This window comes from Meles meles, chromosome 1 (genome assembly GCF_922984935.1).
Source record: "Meles meles chromosome 1, mMelMel3.1 paternal haplotype, whole genome shotgun sequence".
Taxonomy (NCBI): Eukaryota; Metazoa; Chordata; class Mammalia; order Carnivora; family Mustelidae; genus Meles; species Meles meles.
In genome coordinates this window covers 182,544,984-182,566,477 of record NC_060066.1, presented here as the reverse complement: position 1 = coordinate 182,566,477, position 21,494 = coordinate 182,544,984, and the positions used below count along the sequence as shown (strand labels likewise).

The window sequence follows — 21,494 nt, the reverse complement described above, 5'->3', positions numbered from 1 at the left end:
ATGGGTGCTTCAGAAGGGGGCCATGAAGCTCCATCCACCCACCCCTTCCCGGTTCACCTGGCTGTGGTCTGCCCCCACCCCTCACCTGGAGGAGTGTGTCCCCATCTGTGCGGCAGAGCTGGAACAGGGCATAGAGAGGGATGCAAATGACGGAGGACAGAGCCATCAGGAAGCCGATGGCCACAGCCCAACCCGGGTATTGGTAGTGGTTGTAGGTGATTGGCTGGTACTGGATCACGGTGAAGATGAGAATGAACTGCAGACAGTAGGGGAAGGGAGTGCCCTTGAGGCCAGCCCAGCACCGCCCCTGCATCCCCGCCCCTCCATCCTCCACCCCTCCGTGTCCCCACCACCCACACCCCTGCCATCCTCACCTTCTCCAGTCCTCGGCCCTCCGCCCAGCACCCCTTCCCCTTCCTCTCTGGTCTCCGGAACTAGGAAGAGGCGTTTGGGGCAGGACAGGAGCAATGTCAAGGTTTGGGTAGGGGAAAAAGCAGGTGGAACCAGGGGTCCAGGGCCTGGGGGACAGGTAGGCATCAGGCATCGTGGAGGAGGAGAGGTCTGTCCGCACCATAATCCCGAACCAGCCAGGGAACAACTGATAACCACCTCTGCAGTCAGTCAGTTCCGCTCAGAGACTCTCGATGGCTCCCTTTTGCCAAATCCTGGGCCTTAGGGTTCTTACCCTGGTCTCACCCTGGTCTCAGTGTCTCGGCTGCACCCAGCATTTTCCTCCCTCTTCATTTATTCTGGAGAATCCTCTCCATTTTCCTGTCAGACCCTATGTAGATGCCACCTCCTTCAAGAAGCCTTTCCAGATTTCTCATCCCTCTTTCTAAAAGGACTCTCAACGGCATTTTCCAACTGCTGAGCACTTGTTTCATGTTTCCCATAGGCCTGGGGCCTCCTAGGACCGCATCAGGGTCTCCAGTTCCCGGCACAGCGCCTGGCACAACTTCATTGCTGATTTGAACTGACTTGTGCAGAGAGATGGGAGCGATGCAGGAGAGGATAGGGCCAAGCCCCACCTGTCTAAGGCTTAGGAGCCACAGCGGAGGCTCCAAAGGCTAGAAATGGTGAATGGCAGGCTGGGGACTGGGAATTGATTTGGAAAGAGAGGAGTGGAATGGGAAATGAACCCCGGGGCCACAGCAACGACGACAAACTAAGGAAGCAGAAAGATGGGCAGGTGCCTCATGGGCCATTCCCAGGGGGGCCTCAGCAGCCGCCTCCTGAGCCCTCAGCAGTGTCCTGGTGCCCAAATTCAGGGGGGGCGGGGGGCGAGATCCACATCCACTAGGGGGCCCCCTCCCGGAAGCCGTGCATAGTAGGAGCTTGGGACAAGTTTCCTGAACGGAACTAGATGCTGATTAAGGTGTAAACAAGTCCCTTGTCTCAGCTGACAGAAAGACGGTTTGTCAAAAAGAGCCTTTCAGAAATATAAAGAAGTAAAGCCCCCAAAGAAGACATGACAGCCCAGAAACATGGGTCCACAGGGCCCGGAGTCCTCGGCTTAGGGCGACTCCGGTTTGGCTTTCTGAGCTCAGAGACGGTGCTGCCCACTTTGTCTCAATCTCGCGGAGACATGGGACCTGGCCCCAGCCTGCCATGGCCCTGCCCAAACCCCGGAAGCCTTCCTGTGTCTGTCTCCTCCCTGCCTCCTGCTCTGCCTTGGCTGGTACCCGGAGTCTCTGCCCAGGGTAGCAGCCTCTTTGGAGCTCTGGAGGGTGAGCTCCCCTCCGGAGGGTCCCGGGCCTCGGCCTCAGCCACAGCCCTCAGGGGGCTCGCGCTTGGCCACAGTGCCTGGCCTCCCCCGCCTCCCACCACTTACAGGAGGCTTCCGTTGCTCCTGTTTCACAGCTGGGCCAGTGGCCAGGGCTGGTGGCTGTGCCAGCCTCCAGGAAGATCCCACACCCCATGTGACAGAGGCCTCCTCAGCCTCAGGGGCCTTTTCCCTCCCCCAGAAATAGGAGTTCAAGTGGAAATTCAGTGCAGAGCTCCCTGTGGCCCAGAGAGGCTGGGCATGACAGGGACATGACTGAACACTGCTGCCCCTGCCATAGGCTCACCCTTCTGTCACTCAGGTGGCCCTTCCTCTTCTCTGTGGAGCCACCATTCCATCGTCAAACACTTTGTGGCTCCTCCCCCAACCCTGGGCATAAAGGAGCAAAATCAGATGGTTTTTAGCCCGTGGACCAGTCCGCCTTCCTGCAGGCGTTTCTGGTGTAGCCTGGCCCAGCACACAGGCTCCAGATGGGACCACCGGCTTCCAAGCGCAATTCTGCCCTTTATTAGTTGTGTCAACTTGGGCCAATGACTGAACATCTCTGTGCCTCTGTGTCCTCATCTGTCAAGTGGGAATGACAATGATACCTTGGAGAGTCGGATCACATGAGTTGATCCGTGAACAACGTGCAGAAATTCCACTCCCTGATGGGAGTCTCCCTGGTGTTGATTATCGGTGGAACGAGAGTAATTCCCTCTCCAGAGCCAGGCCACTCTGGTGCCTGGAAGGCTTAGGAGGCTGCTTCTAGTCTGGAGCTGACATCTGACGCGCACAACCCACTTCTGGAACACCCATGCATTCACACTGCGTACCCCGAGCACCTGGGCTGAGAGGGACTGGAGATGGGAGCTCAGCGAGGCCCAGCAAGGCTGACACCCATATCACTAATGGTTGCTGAGTCCCATGGGGGACAGGCAGGAGGGAGGGCCAGCTCTCAGCAGCCACCAGTCTGCTTTCTTCAGTCGAATAAAGGCTCTCAGCTCCCTCCCTACACCGAGGCCGGTGCCTGGGTGGTTCTGAGTCTCCACCTGATTTTGAGCAACCTTTTTCAGACTCCCAGTGGCCCCTCCCAGCGGAGACCCCGTGGGGGAGCTCTGGCCAGATGGATGGGCTCCCAAGCTCCCTCTGCTGGTTCCCAATAGAAGGACACTTGCCAGGGGGGCAGCAGGGAGGGAGGGGCCAGACCAGAAACTTACAAAGATGATGGCTGGAGACACAAAGCGCCAGCAGATCTGGAAGAAGAGGGGCGGTGGGAAGCCCAGCATCATCTGGATGTCCTGGAAGTAGTTCCTGTGCCCTGAGAGAGGGGTGTCAGTAAGCCTGGCAGGGCAGCGTGGGCAGGCCAGGGCCTGGGACGCGAGAGGACACAGAAGCTTGGGCACTTACCATAGATGTACATGATGGACACACACATGATGCAGGAGATGATGACCAAGGAGAAGCTGGCCGCATAGTTGTCCATTAACAGCAGCCAGTAGATGCCTGCCTACGGGCCAGTGAGCAGCTGAGTCGGGAGTGCCCCAGGCCCCGATCTCTGGCCCCAGAAACCCCCCTACCCTGGCCACTCTAGCCCAGGCTTTCCCTCAGGTCTTACCTGGCTGGTGAGGGGGATACCCAGCAGGAAGCCAGCCACGGCCACACCCAAGGTCACATAGGTCTTTTTCTGCAGGATCCACTCATTTCCCACCTCGTCCACAATGGCTGTGACCAGCGTCTCTAGGAGGCAGAACTGCAGGGTATGGCTGTCAGAGCAGGGACCTGGCCTCTGGCCCCACCTCCTCCTTCACCGGGCCCCTGGCCCATGTCCCACACCTCCTACCTGAGTGCCCAGCCCCAGCAAGATGAGCATAAAGAAGAAGAGCAGGGACCAGAGTGGGGAGATGGGCAGCAGGGTGAGGGCCTCGGGGTAAGCCACGAAGGCTAGGCCAGGGCCATGGTCAGCCACACGGGACACGTCCACACCCAGGTGATTGGCCATGAAGCCCAGGATGGAGAAGATGACGAAGCCGGCGTAGACGCTGGTGGCACAGTTAGTGATGCTAATGATGATGCTGTCCCTTGGAGGGGGAGGGAGGGAAACAGGCTTCAAGACGAGCAGCTGGCTTCCCTTTGCCCTCTTCCCTTTGCCCAGTCGGGCAGGGAGGAGACCTGAGATGGAACATTCTAGGAACAGAATCCCCCTCAACCTCTTTTCTGGTCTGCTCCTGGCCTTTTTAAGTGGGCTGAGCCTCTTGAGTCCCCACAGACCCATAGGGCATCACCATTCCCCATCCTCTTCTCTCGGGATTCTCCAGTGACCCACTCCAGACCCAGTGCTCCCAGGACCTCCAGGCCATGCGTGGAACAGAGGGCCCTTGGGGGAGGCCCAGGAGGCTGCACTGGGTCTGGGGATCTGGGAAAGCCTGGGGAAGGCTGCAGGGTAGAGGGGGCAGCCCGGGGCTGGCAGGGCAGGGGCGGGGGTGGGGGCAGTCTCACCGATAGCAGTTGTTATGGAATTTGTTGTAGGAAGCCATGGTGATGAGGCCTCCCCAGGCGCAGCCCAGTGAGTAGAATATCTGGGAGGCGGCATCCCCCCACACCTGCGGGGCAGGACGGGCAGAGGAGCTGGGGTCAGAGGCAGGCACCTCTCGGCCCCTTTCCGCCCCTTCCAGGCCACGCTCCATGGCCCACCTTGGCCTCCAGGATCTTGTCCCACTGGGGGGTCAGGTAGTACATGATGCCGGTGAAGGCTCCTTCCAGGGTCACACCTCGGACGAACAGGATGGTCAGCACCACGTAGGGAAACGTGGCTGTGAAGTACACCACCTGTGCGCAAGACGGGCTCCGTTGGGCTCCTCCCAGCTGTTGTTCCTGCCCTGGGCAGCCCCTGCCTGGCCCCCCAGCCACCACCGGCCCTCTGGCCCCTCCCTTCCCTCCATGTCCCCTCATCACTGCCTGTGCCCAAGCCCTACACGCTAAACCCCAGCAGGGGAGGCAGGGAATTCCTGGGTGGGCACACATCCTGCTGGGGGAGGGGTACTTACTTTCCCTGAAGACTTGACCCCTCGGATGAGGCAGAGGAAGACCACCACCCAGGAGACACCGAGGCAGCCAAGGAGGGGCAGTCGCACCTCCCCAAAGTTCCCGATGTCGTCTGAGAGCTTCAGCACGTACAGCCTGGGGAAGGGGACACTCTGTTATTGAGGCCTGGGCCCCTGATGCCCAGCAACTGAGTCCCAAGGCCCAGGGCACGACCTGGCAGGTTCCTTCTTTCTCATGAGGTCCCGGCATGTGGAAGAAGGGGGCCACTGGAAGGCCCGAGGCCAACAGGCCCCACCCCACCTCCTTCTGCCTGCTTCACCACTGCTCGCAGCCCCTCCGGGACCCTCAAAGGCGCCCGGAGGTAACACCCTGAGCCTGGACCAGCCTCCTCAGCCCCAGGGGTGTCAAGGTCTCCCCGCCCCTATTCGGGCCCATCCCAGACCCTGGCTTGTGCCTTTCTTCCTTTAGTAATGCCCTCTTCTCTAGAATGGACACATCCTATCAGGTGTCACCTCCTCCAGGAAGTCTTCTGGGAACTCTCCACCCGCACTTGCTTCTCCATCCCTGATGAGCTGAGGGAGGTGGTGGAGTGCTCAGCAAAGATTGGAGGCTCTGGCGCACGCAGGCCTAGGCCTGAACCCAAATTCCTCCCCTATGTATGTGCGGCTCTATCTGGTGCCCTACACCGCCCCAGCAGTGCCTTTTCTATCAACGGGACACTTATGGGCTGGGCCCTGTGATAGGTGCTGGGCACAGAGACCCGCATCAGGCACGTGGGCACCAAGGAAGGGGATCTCGATCCCAGGCGGAGGGGCACTCTGGAAGGCTTCCCAGAAGAGGTGAGGCTTGAGCTAAGATGTGAGGAAGGGAACAGGTGGGTGAAGAGAAGAGGACGCGCATGCCAGGCTGCGGGTGCAGCTCGCAGCAGGACAGGGGATCATGAAAGAATGTGGCCTGGCCTGGGTCTGTCAGTAGCTCAGCAAGGCTGGAACAGAAGGTGAGGGAAGAGAGAGAAGGATGAAGGAGAGGAAGAAGCCAGATTGTAAGAAGCCATGAAAGGCAAGGCTGAGAGGTTTGAATTTTATCCTGCGAGCAATGGGAAGCTTCCAAAGGGTTTTTATAAGAGCACGTTCAGGGTCTCTCCTTGGCTCAAAATTTTGCAGCAGCACCCGTCTCTCACCAGGGAGAAGCCTAAGTCCTTACAGTAGCTGCAAGGCCCGAAGTGGTCGTTGTCCCCAGTCTGCCATCCCCTCTGGTCTCCTGTCCTCCCACTCGATGCCCCGTTCCCTGCCCCAGCTGCATGGGGCTCCACATAGTTCCTGAACCATGCCAGGCACCTCCCTCAGGGCCTTTGCCCGCATGAGCTTTTGTCTGTCTGGAGTGCTCTTTCCCCTGACATCCATATAGAAACATGGGTGTGAGGCGTGTGCAGTCACACAGGGCCCCCTGCTTCAAAGGGCCTTGTGCTGGGCTTAATGCTCTGCCATTGACATCTTGAAATTCTGACTACATTTGAATAGGGGGCCCCATATGTCCATTTCACACTGGGCCCCACAAATTATACCACTGGGTTTGTTGGCATCGCCTTCTCCCTCCTCAGCTCCTTCAGGTACTTATTCCAGGTACCCTCTTTGCAAAGGGAACTTTTCTGGCGACTCTGCTTAAAATGGCAGCCCTGGTCCCTGCCCAGCACCCCTTACCCCCTTTGCTAGATTTTTCTCCACAGCACACATCTCCTTTTTTTTTTTTTTTTTTTAAACCTAGTTTATTTTGTTTGTCATCCATTTTCTTGGAAGGCAGGAGTACCCAGCTCCCCCACTGTCTAGCATAGTGCCTGGCCCGGAGCACTACACAAAAGATATTGTTGAATGAATGAATGAATGAGTAAGTGAACACCGTGGTAAAGGGATTCGGAAGTGGAAAGGACAGAACCTGGGAGTGGGGACCAGCCTGGTATTGCAGTTGTCCAGGTCAGAAGTGATGAGCAAGAGGCAAGCTCTTGAGCCTCAGTTTCCTCATCTGTGAAATGGGCATAATAACACCAATCTAGCATAATTTGTAGCTGGATTTAGGTAAATACAGGCTCCCTTCTGTCCCCTCTCACAGCTAGGACCTCTCAGAATAGCTCATAGACTGTCCTCTATCATTCTCAATTATTCTCACTTTTTTTTTTCCAAGTCAGTTCTCAAACCTCACGGCGACATTTTTAATACCTTGTGATGCGATGTTGTTCTGTCCCCTTATGGGACAATGTTGCCAGGCCTGGGATTTGGTGTTTGCTCCTCAGGCCTGTCTCTTTGCAGCCACAGAAATTCCCCGAGGCCACTCTTTGCACCGCAACCCGCAGAGGGCGCTGTCCCACACGTCCCTCTGCGCCCCCAGCTCCAGGCTCTTGGTCAAAGGGTGAACCAAAGGCAAGGGGATGGCAGAAGTTCAGGAGCTGCGGGACCACCACCAAGAGGCACCTGGTCCCCTTCGACAGTGCTTTCAATCTTTTTTCCTTCATCGTACACAGAAAAAGTATTCTGGGAGCTATTGGGGGTAAACTGACGAAATCACTCAAAGCTGAAGGCAGTTGGGCTGGGGGCTCCAGGCTGCCCAGGCCCCACCCTACGGGGCACACCTACTCGGGGCATGTGCGTGCTGGGAAGTTCTGCCCTCTAGAACAGCCACAGGGTCCTTCTGCTTCTACCCCTCAGACCTGCCTTACTTCAGGCAACAGCATTCCATGTAAAGAAACCACTTCTTGTTCAAAAGATTTTTTTTAAACTTTGTCGAATTATGTATGCTCAACTGGTAGTGTTTTATATGACTTTGTTTAATCATTTATATTATATTTACAATACCAGGGGGTTAACAAAGTTTAGAATGCTAGCCTGGGTACCAAGTAGTGAATTCTACCTCTCTTTTTTATGGCACCATATTTAGTTTTTTGCTTTGTTTTGGGATCATGTGCTTTTGAGATCAATTAACCTAAGAACTCTTGGAACCCAACATCTTTACAAGTTGGCTCTCGATGCATAACATCTCTGGAATTATTCTGCATTATTTTTTAATTGCCCCAGCCTGGCGATCAGCTCCTTGAGAACAAAACAGCCTAATCTGTTTCTTTGCGTCTCCAGCAGTAGCTAGAGCTCGTCGGCAGGCATCACTGTGCTACCTGAGCACCCGTCCCTGTCCTTCGTGGTCCAACTGCTTGATCTCATCTCCTCTTTACAACAAGGTTGGTGCTGTGACCCCCTCCGATTTCATGGATGAACAGCTATGACTTTGAGAGGCTGGGTGGTCTCCTGAGGCCAAACAGTTGATAAGTGAAGAGCCACGATCTGAGGGAGGTCTGTGCAACTCCAGAGCTGCCATGAAGACACTGGGAGCAAGGTGCTGGGGCCTGAGTCCCATTGGGTTTCAGGTGCTCCGGGCTCCACAGGCTGTGGAGGTGAGGGCCTGGTTGTTTCTTAGGGCCTCCGGGCCTGAATCAGACCAGCACGCAGATGATCGTGAAATAAGACTGAAGGGCTGGTAGGAGAGAGGAGACCATGGGCCAGAGGGTGGGAAGGAGGCAGACTGGGGCTCAGAAATCTGTCCTCTGTGCTTCTCTTGCTTTAGAAGTGTCTCCTAATCTTTTTTCTGACTTGCTTCCCTCATCTGTAAAATGGGACTATTTTATACTACCTGCACGAGCTAGCAAACGAGGTTGTGGTGGGGCTCCACTGTGACCACACAGCTTTTTGAAGGGTTGTTGGAGAGCGTGGGCCAAGAACACCTGCAGAGTCTCATTGGCCTGATTCATACCATTGGCCTGACTCATACTCGGGGGAAGGAGTGTATCCTGACCCAGCGTGGCCGCCTAGTTCCTTAATCTCTGAACATCAGCCTCTGAATCTGAAAAACAGGGGTACTAGGACAGGAGATAATATGCCTGGCACATGGTAGGAGCCCAGGAAATGGGGATGCTTGCTCTCCCCACTTCCTTGCAGAAGCCAGTCTGGGCAGGCCTCTCAAGGGTCATTTTCCCAGGGTTTCCAGAAGGGGGCAGCAGGGAGCCATCCTGTAGGGAAGGAGTCCTGCTGGGGCTGTGGCTAGTGAGGCAGGCCTGGCTCCAGCCTTGACTGAGGAGAGTTCAATGGGCCACCCAGTGAGCCCTCCCGACCCATGAGCAGTTTTCTTTGAGGACTATTCCCCTCTGGATAAAATCTCCAGAACTTTGCCCTGGCTGGCCCTAGCTAGCTGGGACTCTCTGGCAGACAGCTGCTAGGGTGAGGGCTTCGGAAGCAGCCTGGTGGGTGTGGGTGAGGCTTTGTGCTCCCCAGACTCCCCGCCCCCCAAGTCTAGATCAAGTTGCCCAGCCCACACCGTGCCTCAAATGTAGCACAACACCTAACTGGCAGTAAATCGCCAGTAGGTTGGACCTCCATGAGGGCAGGGGCTGAGTGTCTCAGTCCTCACGCTGTCTCCTTTCCAATGGTAGTGTCTGGTACCCACTAGGTGCTCAAGAAATGATCTGTCCAGGGGCGCCTGGGTGGCTCAGTGGGTTAAGCCTCTGCCTTCGGCTCAGGTCATGATCTCAGGGTGCTGGGATCAAGTCCCGCATTGGGCTCTCTGCTCAGAGTGGATCCTGCTTCCCTCCCCTGTCTCTGCCTGCCTCTGCCTGCTTGTGATCTCTCTCTCTCTGTCAAATAAATAAAATCTTAAAAAAAAAAAAAAAAGAAAGAAATGATCTGTCTAGCGACTGAGGGGCTGAGTCAACCTGGCGGTAGTTTTGCCTGCCCCTCGCTGGGAGGCAGCAGCGCTGTTGTCTACACCTCGAGCCCCTGATGGCAGGCGACCACATCTTAGCTGTTTGTGAACGTCGTTGGCACAGCATAGCAGCTGGTGCAGGGAAGCCGGGCCCCGTGGGGTCAGAGCACCGGGACCAGGCTCAGAGGATACTGACCTGCTAGGACTTCCAGCCTCCCCGGGGCCTCGGCCCTCTCACCTATGGCTCTCTGCCACTTGGTGGAGAGACTTCAAACCTCAGCCCAGCAAGGGAAGCCCTGTGCCTATGAGCCTTCTGGACTCTCCTACCCCACTGGTCTCCAGTTCGCCACCACGCAGCCATGGCCTACCTTCCCATGTCTCTCCTAACCCTTCTACACCTCCCTCCTCCCTCCTAGGGGAAGCCTTCTGGACCACCTCCTCTTGTCCCCGTCCCTTCAGAACTGGTCACCCCCTCTTTGTGCCCCCACCACACCTCTGCCCTAATCGGACCCCCTCAGGGCTGTGGACTTCTCAGGTGAGCGCCTCTGGGCTCTTCAGACCCCATGGTACCCAGGACCTGGCAGAGCAGACCCCGTAGATGTGGAATGAATTAACGTGCCCTACCCACAGGCCCACAACACTCTCTTCCCACCGGTTCCCCAACAAGACATGGGGAGTCTCCGTCAGGACTTCCCTCTGCACCCTCACTCCTACTCCGTGGGGACAAGGTGTTCTAGAACACTCCAGCAGCAGCCTGAGACTCCCGTCTCTGTCACCATATTAGTGCCAGGCTGTCTTTCCTAAGCATAGCTTGATGATGACAGCCCTGGGCTCAGGAAACTTCTACAGCTCCCTTCGCCTGGCAGTGGTATGTCTACGCTTAATTCATAGTTCTCCAAGAAGGCTGGTGCCCCTCCTTGGCTCCCTTAGGTCCCAGGAGTTTCCCACACACCTGTGAGTCTCAGCAGAAGAGCTTCCCTTCAGGGTTAGGACCAGCCTTTGCTCCTCTGGGACCTGAGGACTTTGCTCACACAGTTCTCACAGGGAAGGCGCCCCGCTGTCCCCACTCCACTCTGCTCCGTGCTCGACTGCTGGAGCCCTCCCTCCCTCACCGCACCTTGGTCAGGATGCTCCACTCAGTGTCTAGCCCTCCGGCATTGTCGGCTGGGTCAGCCTTCTTTCCTGAGCTTGTCTGTAAGCTCCTGAGACCCTCTCCCCGGCTCCAGTCCTAGCCCCCTACCTGCTCAGCAGAAAGTTGCCCGATGGCTGGGGGCTGCTGGACAGGGAGGTGCTGGGCAGGGAGGGTGGGGGGGAGGCGGGGAGAGCCAAGGCTTGGCGCCAGGTGTCCATGTCGTACCGCCCTCCCCACCCCCGCAACACACCCCACCCCCCACTCAGTCAGGGCCAGCGGGACCTCACCTCCAGTACTCCTCGCTGGGGCTGGTCCGCTGGAGGGAGTGGTTGAGCAGGTGGGAGAGGCTGCCTGGCGGAGCGGCGGGCCGGGAGCCATTGGTGAGGTTGGAGGCGTCCAGCACCCCGGCACAGTCAGGCGTGTTCCAGGGGTTATCACAGTAAGCCCAGGGTAGCACATGCGTCATGGACGAGAAGAAGTAGTAGAAGGCGATGCAGATGACCACGTTGTAGTAGATGCCGATATATGTGGACACTACCATCATGCCGTAGCCCACACCTGCGAGAGGGAGGGAAGGGGGGGCAGCCTCATGCAACTAGCTGAGGTTAACGCTGAACTAGCAAGGTTAACTAGCAAGGTTAACGCTGAAGGGCCCCCGCCCCGCCCCCCTGGGGCAGGCTTTTGTGGAGGGCCATCGAAGGGACAGGTCAAGGCCTTAGCAGGGGTGAGCTGGGCAGCCCAGGGGCTTTATGGATACACGTGGTAGGTAGGGCGGGTGGAGGCCAAGTAAACTTCGATCCCAGCATGCATCCATGGCCTTGGCCATTGATGTAGGGCTTGGGGTCAGCACCGGGCTCCAGGGAGGTTGGCAGTGTTTGTACAGATGGGTGAGTAGGGCCCCAGAGGCCCGTGCGTGTGTGTGCATGTGTGTGGGCTTGGGGGGCTGGTGTACCCTCCCCAGGCCTCACCTTTGAACATGGGGCTGATTCTCCAGACCCCCAGGCAACCCTGACTTGCAAACTGGCCGAAGGACAGCTCCATGAAGAAGAGGGGAATCCCGCAGAAAATCAGCATGATGAAGTAGGGGAACATGAAGGCTCCTGGCAGGCAGGGAAAGGTCTGGCTCAGGGTGGGCTTGGGGGCTCCCACCCTCTTCCTGCTGACAACCCAACAGCAAAACTTTCACGATCAGCTAAGGCCCGAGGAGGGTGGGCCACACACTGAGCAGGAGCCTGGGGCTTGAGGCATCCTACCCACAGCCCACCTTTGAACTTGGCAGAGGTTTCCTGAACAGAACCCAGGCCCCAGACCCACCATATTAGGGTGGGATTTGATGGGTTCACCAAGCAGTCACAAACCTAAGTTGCTGGGATCCTCAAATTCCCCAAGCCATTCAGGGGGCTGTTGACACACACAGGGTGTAAGACAGGGAACCTCGGGAGGTTGAGGTGCCTTTCTCCACCTCTCTTGACCTCAAGGGAGCAGGTTAGCAGGGTCAGGCCCAAACACCAGACAGCCAGGGTCAGGGGGTGATCGTGCCTTAGGTAAAGGGTACCTAAGCCAGGGACTGGGGCAAAGGAGATGAGAGCCAGAGGCCAGCCTGTCTGGAGAGGGGTCTGTGCCGGGGAGGGGGGAGCCCGGGCCTTGGTGGGTAGGCTCTATCCGAGTGGGTGGTCCCTGCCCTGTGCCCGCTGGGTACCTCCCCCGTTGCGATAGCAGAGGTATGGGAAGCGCCAAACATTGCCCAGGCCCACGGCATAGCCCACGCTCGTCAGTACAAACTCGATCTGGTTGCCCCAGTTGCCCCGTTTGAGGTTCTGGTCCCTCTTGGTGGCCTCGCTGGGCACAGCACCATTCTGTGGGGACAGGAGAGAAGCTACCATCAGAAAGGCATTTGTGCTCCCGTGCCTGACTCTCTGGGCCTCTCCCAGCGGGGACAGTATGGACCCTCCAAGCCCCCACCCCCACCCTGGGCTTCCCGTCTGCTGGCAGGAGCTGCTGGCAGGCCTGGCAGAGAAGGGAGGAGGGAGGAGCGGCTGCCGGAGGATGCCAAGCGGGGCCTCGCTCACCAGCCCCCCAGCACCCTGTGCCAGGGGCACCAGCCCACCTGAGCAGCTACTCCCAACATCTGAGAGGTGGGATGTGGAGAGGGAGCTCAAGTCCAGAGCCCCCAGCCCCAGCCCCTCCAAAGCCACCCCTCTCCCCTCTGGGTGAGGATCTGGGAGCAGCTGAGCCTCATACCAAGCAGCCAAGTCAGGCTGGGCACAAAGGGGCCTGTGTCCAGACAGCCCCCCCCCCCACCCGCCACGACCACATCACCAGGCTAAGCACGCCTGCCCATGGGCAGGCCGTGCGGGGGAGGGGATGCCGGACCCCTCCCCCAGCTGAAGACACTTTCCTGGGGGCACAGGATGGCAGGGCCTCAAGGTGGGAGATGGGAGAGCAACTGAACTGGGCCAGAATCAGGGAGGGTGTTCTGGGACTCAGGATGGGAGGACCCAAGGGAGCCACCTATACTGCCATAGCTGGGCTGGGGGGGCCCTGGGGAAGCTGACCTGGGCTGGGTGGTGCTGGCCATGAGCTGGGGGAGGAGACCAGAGTTGTAGGCACCACGCCAGACTTGGAGGACAGACTCTGCTAGGGGAAACAGAGGGAGGGACTCCGGAAAAAGGTCTCTGAGCTGAGAGGGGATGGGCTGTGGAGCAGGGGGCTGGCCAGGAGGGGCCGATGAGGGGATTCGCCCCAAGGAGAGGAAGCCAGGCCTGCCCAGGCGAGCTTCAGGGCCGGGCTGGGTGGCCTGAGGCCCCACTGAGGACAGTCCCTATTGAACCCCAACCCCACAGTTGGAACTGACTCAGCAAGTCTCTTTACAAGTGTAAATATGCCCCTTCCCCATGCCATGGCCCTCCCACCTCCTCCCAGGAAATCAAGCCACCCTGATGGAGCACCTAAAGGATTGGGGGGGTCTCACTGGAGACCAGGGACCCTGAGAATCACCAGCAGAGAAAAACAGAGCCCTGGAGTGACAGAGACAGCCTCTCAGAGATGGGCTGTTCCCTTGAGAGAAAGAGACAGGAGTCCCTGGAGGACACCAAGATTGGAGACAGAGCAGCATGGCTCCTGAGAGATGTGGCTGAAGTGACACCAACCCTCAGCTTGAAAGAGACACAGTCAAGGACAACAGTGACATTGGCCCATACACAAAGAGGTCTGGTGCTTTGAAATGCTATCGGATCCTGACACTGACTGACAAATGCAGAGGGGAGGAATGGCTTCATGGGGACCTGTGTGCTTTCCAGAACGGCCTATTTGGGAATGCAGACACGGGAGGCCCCAGGGGCCAGTAGAGGCCCCAACCATGGACCCCTGGTTCCCACGGTGGGCACCCTTCGGCTTGCGTACCCTGACCCCTAGAACACAGACACTCTTGTGAGGTGTTGTGGGAGACCATCCTGCTCCCCCAAACTGGTACTGACCCCAGAGGAGATGCTGACCTTCATACCCTCGAGGGAGGCTTGGGGACGTGGCACTGAGACCCGGGGTCTGGTCCCCTTCGAGGAGTGCCCAGAGCAGGCTGACAGGCTGGAAGAACCCGCATGCATTCATTCCCGCAACCACGGAGACTTACTAACACCCTCTGTGTGCCAGGCCCCGCCCCAGGCATTGGGGACCCAGCAGTGAATTGAACAGACACGGCCGTGCACTCAGAGCTTAGAATCTGGTGGCGGAGCAAGCCGGTAATGTCAGAAACAAATCCGTGATTTTTATATCACAGCCGTAAGGTGACCACAAAGCAGAAGTTCTCAGGGCACAAGAATAAGGAAGGAGGCCAGGCGGGGGGGCTCTCAGGGTGAGGTCAGGAAGGCTTCCCTGATGAAGGGGCTTGAGGGCCAGTCTGGCTCTGGGAGAGGGTGGCTCACAGTCTGAGGGTGCCCTCGGGGACAGGCCTATATAAAATCTTGCCTAAGGCTGCCACCACCTCCGAGGGCCTTCTTGGGGACAGACCTAGCAATTCTGTATGGTCCGGGTGGTAGAGGGGCATTTTTTCAGAGGGTGTGAGTCCGGCTGGGGGACAGTTTCTGCATTCCCAAACAAATCCCAGCCAAATAGGGCTCCTATATGTTGACCCTACAATAACACTTTTATTCTGTCCAAGGCTTGTTTACTTAGGGGCACAATGGGAGACTGTGGCAGCTGCTGAGTACAGGGGTGGGGTCATGAAGCAGCGCTCACAGCTGTAACAGAGACAGCCGAGGGGCCAGGAGTGTTTCACGGGGCAGGGCAAAGGCAGGACTCCTTGCAGATACCGAGATCCCCAAGGCTGGAAGGCTGGGGCATCTGTCCTGCTCCCAGCCCCCCGACCAAGTTCAGCAGGACCTGACTGGGATTTCTGAGGTCTGCTCCTTCCCTGGCATAGAGGGGGACAGGGAGGGTGCGGGTGCTCCCCAGCCACGTGCCCCAGGCCGCCCTCAGGAGCCAGCGCCACTCAGTTAATGAGCCGCACACCACGGGCCCCGGGCTAAGCACTTTAGCTATGCTGACCACAATCAATGCCTCGGGGAGGCAGGGGCCCTGGGACTGGGCCCAGGGGTGGGGAGCCAGGGATGGGGCTCAGAGGGAGTCCCTGACCACACTAAGGGTCTGCGGGGCAGAAGGAGCTGGGGGTCAGCGATACTCTGCAAGCCCTGTGAGAAGCGCCCCGCAGACGCAGCACTCACTCAGGCTCCCGGGCCCTGCGGCTCAGCACCATGCACGCGGCAGACTCCCGGAGCTGTGGCTGGGAGGTCACCGTGGGAGCACGGCTAGGCCTCTGACTTCTGTGCTAGAGCAAGCTACATTCAAGGGACTTGGCTGGTGAGGGCTTGGCTCTCTGCAGAGGACATAGCAAGCCCCCTTTCTCCAAGTATGCTAGAGGAAAGGATCTCCAAAATGCATGCCCCGTGGGGCTTCTGAGGGCTCCGGGTCCCTTCTCTGCTCTCCTCTGGGCACTCTTGGCCGCTGCCTTCCTCGCAAGAGAGGCCCACAGCTAGCAAGACTTTTCTAGTACTTGCCTCGATTTTGTTCTCCTTGCGTCCTTTCCCCTAGCCTAAGCCGCGCATTTTCTTCATCTGCTGGGTAGACACCTGTGTCACTGCTCAGACCTGTCTCTGCAGTAGACGTCGGCTCTCGGGCATCCACGAAAGAACCCCTTTGTTTTTTTTTTATTTTTTTTTTAATTTTTTTTAAAGGATTTTTTTTAAATTTATTTGTCAGAGAGAGAGAGAGAGCACAAGCAGGCAGAGGCAGAGAGAGAAGCAGGCTCCCTGTTGAGCAAGGAGCCCGATGTGGGACTCGATCCCAGGACCCTGGGATCATGACCTGAGCCGAAGGCAGTGGCTTAACCAACTGAGCCACCCAGGCCTCCCGAAAGAACCCCTTTGTGCTCACAGTTTCACCCAGACCGGCGGCCCATCTGCCTGACCCAGCTCAGCCCTGCTGACTGGCCAGGCTCCAGGCTTCTCCTGCCCATCACCCATCTTTCACTCTCAGCCCCTCACTGCTCTCCCTTCCTCCCCTGCTCACACCTCGGTGATGAATTAAACCATCATGGGCTGGTGCTTCCTCCTCAGGCTCCCTAGATAGCCCCCACCATGGCCTCCATGGCCATGGGCCTGATCGGTGGTCTCCAGGATAGGGACAGCCCTGGCCTGGGCCCAAGCTCCCCACGTGCAGTAGAAGGTAGGCTCTGGGGCTTTCTTTCCGTGGTTGAGGGCAGTAGGCTGGCTGATCGTCCTCCACGATGCCCACCATACAAATGCACGTAAGACCCTCACATAAGACCACACATGCACAGATGCCCTTCCCCTTAGGAGCCATCCTTGAGGCAGCAGGGTCCAGTCCCACACAAGGACTTGTCACCTCCCACGCCATGCCTGCCTAGCCAGGTGAGCCATACAGAACAATCACTTACATAAGTCCTTTACACAGCCTTGTGCCTAGCTTAGTCCCCGCTAGATCAGCTCCTGGAACGAGCGGTGTTCAACTCCGAGGGCAGAATCCAGATCTCCCCACTGTGCCTTGGGCTTGGCAGGGCAGGACCCTGTGCCAGGAGTGAGAACCCCAGCATTCTAGAGCCTGCTACCCCAGAGACTCTGGGAAAGTCATTTCCACTCCCTGTGGCTCAGCGTCCTTAACTATGAAATCAGTTCACAGACCAGGCCACCTCAACAGATCTACTACCCTCTGTAGTTCTGCCTTGCCTGGAATTTTCCTATTTCCGACTCTCCTCTGAATCTCCCATTAGTTCCCACTAACTTCCTAAATGACTTTTTTTTTAATGTTATTGTTTTTCTTCTAGTTATAAGAGCATTATAAGCTTATCACCAAAAAATGGAAACCCACAGCAAAGCGTGAAGAGGAAACAAAGCCGCAGAGCCCCCTCCCAGAGGTAACCACCAACACGGGAGGCACCCCCTCTTTTCTCCATGCATAGACTCGGACAGAGCCCAGATTTCTACCCTGGGCTATGGCTTTCCTCTGGTTCCTGACTCCCACCCTCCCGGATCAGGGTCCACTGGATATTTTTGTGAATTGTGAGCTCCCTCCTCCTCTCGGTGGACACAGAAGAATCCTGGAGCCGCCTGGCTGGGCGGGCCCCGCTGGGATCCAGCAGGCCTCTCGTTCAGAACTCCACAGCCCCGGGGTTTGCTCATGGGATGAAGTCCCATCCAAGACAAACTTTATGAAGGAGGACAGACAAGACCCCACATCCCAGACCGACCTTGAGCCAAATCCAGATCACTGGCAACTTTCTCTGAGCCCCATCAGGGAATTCAGGCAGGAACGCCGTTACAGTAAATTGCGGCCGCCTTAGAAGACCTCACAACCGCCTCATACCCCTAGATTCTTGTTCCCCCAAGTTCTCTCCCCTTGGTCCAGGGGCCAGGCTGGCCCTTATGTAGCACTGCCCTGCAATGACAGAGCCTTCCGTCCTTCATCTGGCCTCGCTGATCCAGATCTGGGAAAGAGGGACCAGAGGTGGAGGGGCAGGACCATGGGAAAATCTGCCTGAGGCTCGCACAGTACCCAGGGGCTGTGAGTGCCTCTGGCCTCCAGGAGGGCTTCAGAGAAAGCTCTGGGCACCCGTTAGGAGTCTAAGCCTTCATAGAGCAGGTGAGAGAGGCAAGGGGATACCCTGCGCTGTCTCGCCCAGAGCCCTGATTGGTGGAGGGAGACAAGCCAATGCTATGGACAGCAGACAGAAGGGGCACCCCCAGGCATGCCCAGCTCCACTCCAGGCCCTGGGGAGCAGAGGTGGGGAACAGTGGATGGGCCTGGAGAAGCCCAGCAGCCCGGCCTCACGTGCAGCGGCTGTGGGCAGTCTCTACCCCAGGCAGTTGGCAGTGGGGCTGGCACTCAGAGAAGTGGCTCTGGTCTATGACCCTGGCAGTTGAGGTCTGAGGGCAGCTCTGCATAATGCTTCTCCGGGACGCAACCTAAGTCTCGCCAGAAGACATTCCTTCTCTTGCCTTCTGAAGGTCAAATCAGGATGCTCTACCGGGTGGGGAGGATGGCTCTCCCTGTCCCCCTCACCCTTGCTGCCATCAGCCCCATTTACCCCAACATCTTTGCCCAACCCCAGCGTCCAGGGAGGAGGCCACAGGGTGCCCACCTCATCCGGGCACTTGCCGTGGACACTGGTGAATGTTCTCCTCTGGGGTCTCTCTCCTCCCAGCGGAGATCCCCATCCCCTCCTCTTCCCCCACCATCACTGCTGAGTCCATGTACCACGTCCCCCTACCCCCTCGCTCACTCTCCGCATAGGAGTAACTGCCGTGGCACGGACAATGGGGCTGTATTGATTAGTACAATTCCTGGGCACCTCCGGCCCGTCTCCCCGGGAGCTGGGACAATGCAGCTTTGATACACAGAGCAGATTCTCAGCAGGTCCTTGGGCTAGGGGAGCCCACACCCCCCCCCACTCTCCTCTCCCAGGCCCCCACCACACAGCTAACTCTTCCTGCACTCCTTCGCACAGTTGTAACTTTCTGGGTCACTTTTGCTGGTGTCCGTCTCCCTGGCTGGCCGTGCCTGCCCCTCCCTGGCACAGACCACTCAGCCCCTCTCCCCACCCCCAGCCCAGCCTCCCAGCCCAGCCTGGCTCCAGGAGGGGGGCGCTCAACCTTCTGGTAGGTGACTGACCTGTTCTGGGGAGGAGGGGGCCACAGGTCCACAAGCAGAGGCCATCCCAGGATGAGCCCTCAGAGCAGAGCTCGTGTCTCTGCTGCTCATTCACACCTCCGCCAGCTCCAGGCGAACTGACGCATCCCTGCCTCTCCCACTGCCGGCTGGGCAGCGTCAATTACTTTCACCTCGCCTCCTCCCGAAGCTCTGCCTCCCCCTCCCCTGGCCCTCCCCCTCCGGCCAGTCCCCACGCAGCCCAGCGCGGGTGCTCTGGAGCTGGAGTGAGGCGTGGGGTTTGTTGTGTTTTTCCCTTGTTCCCAGCAAGTTATTGGAACAAAACACACACACACTCACAACCACAGAGTGAGGCAGAGCGAGTGCGTAAAAGAGTGAGCGGCCTCAGGGCCCAGATGCTTCTGAGCTCCCAAGCCTGGCACTTGGTGGGCTCCTGGTAGGGTGGTTGGGTGCCATTGGGCACTAGACCTGGTGAAGGGCAGGAAGAAGGGGGGGCATAGTCCACCGGGCCCTAACAAAGCACCTTAGACTGCCTAGAGTGGTGCAGGCAGGGGGAAGTGGGGGTGGGCCCTGGAGCTGTTCCCCCCCACCCCCGCAAGAGCTAGAGACCCTCAACCAGCCAAGATGATTGAGGTCCTCACAGGAGAATGTGGCTGACCATGCAAGAAAGCTCTGGTCCCAGGAACTACCCGGTCACCTGTCCTAAGAAAGATGGCACCAGCCCAGAGAGTGGTCACCACAGAGTCCAGGCAAAGGAGGACCCATGGACTAGGACCCTTAGAGATCTGTACTGCATTGCCCAGAGCCTGACGTGTTGCTCTGGGAGTCTGTGCCGTATGGGCTGGGTTCTGTCCAGCAGGTGTCCCTGTCACTGGGGCGGGATGTCACTCAGACCCATCCAGTCCCACTTCTCTGAGACCACACTCACAGGTCAGTCTCCAGCTGATGCTGAGATGCCACAGACCAGTGGTCAGGAAGGTGGACAAGAGTGTTCCAATCCTGGAAGGCAAACCTCTCTTTGGAAATGGATAGGTCGGCAGAGTGCCAGGCACATGGTACAATCTTAGCAAACACCCACCAAGTGGAAGCATGCATTATGATGTAAAGAAAACCTAGCCTTTCTGTGAGCTTGGTAAGTATGGTGACCTTGAAGGGAACATGTCAGGATGGCTTTTTTTTTTTTTTTTTTTTTTTTAAGGATGGCTTTAAACAAACCAAAAAAGGCACAAGATTTAGAGAGATTTAGAGTCAGAGAGACCTGGTTTAAACCCCAGCACAGCCAGTTTCTCACCATATAGACTTAGGCAAATATGTCTGATCTTAGCTTCCTCATCTCTGAAATAAGGATAATATCCACCCATCACCGAGTCTAGTGAGAATTAGCAATAGCGATAATAGATAACACATAGCGAGTGCTTACTATGGGCCAGTGTCCTAAACACTTTACATATATATATAAATTCATTTCATCCTCCCCCTGCCGATGCCTCAATGTAGACCCATCCTTTGGTATTATCCCCATATTTGGGGATAGATAGAGACCAGCCTTGGCTCAAGCAAGTCTCCCAAGAATGGTCTCAGACCCCACTGACTTCAGCATCTCCCTGGGCCAGCCTCACGCAGCCAGGTCCCCAGTCACACTCCGCTGACTTCCTGCGCGCACAGACGACGGGCCAAGGCCCTGGCTGGGCCACTGCCTTCAGGAAGGCCCAGTCACCCATGATGCCCAAATGCTCACTTCCACCCAGGGTGGGCTCCGGCTCTGGCTGCTCTGGCCTGGGCAGGGTGCCCAGAACAGGCAGCCCTGGCTGGACGGCTTTCTCTGGCCCTGGCCATGGGGACAGGAGGCGGCAGCAGCCCAGCTGGGCCCTGGCCGTAATGAGGCCTCATTAGTGGGATCCAGCTGCTCCAGCCCCACTTTGGGAGGCCGACTCCCCCAGCCCCCACCCCTGACTTTTCTTAATAAGAGTGGGCATGCCTCCAGAGGGGCAAGGAATCTAGTTGCTTTGTTGTGCCCTGTGCTTCCAGGGGGACGGTCCTGCAGAGCTAGGACTGAGCAGGGCAAGGGCTGCAGGGAAGCCCTGTGAGCGGAGGGGAGGGCACAGGATGGAGCAGGTGTGCTCCCAGGAAGGTGGGGAGGGGAAGGAGACCAAGGGGAAGGGAGGGTAGGATCTTAGGTCCAGAGAGGAGGCCTCAGGAACATGGAGCCTTTTCCTCTGGATCTAGATATCATCCATTTCATAGGGAGGGTGTCTCCAATCACCTGGTTGATCACCTAGGTCCCTGTTCAGGCTTTCTGGCTAAGAAAGCCCCAACTCTGGGCTAGGCCTCCTCTAAGAAGAACACCCACTATGTACCAGTCCCTGAGTTAAGAGAGTACCTACTGTGTGCCAGGCCCCGATCTAGGAAAGCACCTGCTGTACCACCCCGGACCTGTGTTTGGAAAGCACTCCTGTGGGCCAGGACCTGTGTTAGCAGAGGGCCCACTACACACAAAGTCTGAGCTATAAGGATATGCAGGGTGCCAAGCCGGGATGAAGACAGCACCCCCTCCTATTAGGCCAACCCCAGCGAACCCCAGCGGTGGGCTAGATCCTGCGCCAGAGGAGAAGCCCATGTAGGCCAAATTCCGTGCCAGGT

At 57.7% G+C, this 21,494-nt stretch overlaps 1 protein-coding gene across 5 annotated transcripts in view; it reads right to left on the bottom strand.

Annotated features, from left to right (window-relative positions):
* SLC6A9 (solute carrier family 6 member 9) overlaps window positions 1-21,494 on the bottom strand; it is a 31,746-nt gene that overhangs the window by 1,309 nt on the left and 8,943 nt on the right. For 3 of the 5 annotated variants that reach the window (XM_045978970.1, XM_045978978.1, XM_045978982.1), the window contains exons 3-13: window positions 12,376-12,532; window positions 11,645-11,776; window positions 10,964-11,234; window positions 4,810-4,942; window positions 4,457-4,591; window positions 4,262-4,365; window positions 3,606-3,843; window positions 3,381-3,515; window positions 3,173-3,272; window positions 2,983-3,083; window positions 86-256 (exon numbers count right to left, since the gene is read on the bottom strand). In XM_045978970.1, the coding sequence (XP_045834926.1) occupies window positions 86-256; window positions 2,983-3,083; window positions 3,173-3,272; window positions 3,381-3,515; window positions 3,606-3,843; window positions 4,262-4,365; window positions 4,457-4,591; window positions 4,810-4,942; window positions 10,964-11,234; window positions 11,645-11,776; window positions 12,376-12,532 (1,677 nt within the window). Of the gene's footprint in view, window positions 1-85; window positions 257-2,982; window positions 3,084-3,172; window positions 3,273-3,380; window positions 3,516-3,605; window positions 3,844-4,261; window positions 4,366-4,456; window positions 4,592-4,809; window positions 4,943-10,963; window positions 11,235-11,644; window positions 11,777-12,375; window positions 12,533-18,857; window positions 19,016-21,494 lie in introns of those variants that run through there. The other 2 variants (XM_045978959.1, XM_045978992.1) reach the window with 2 other exon arrangements.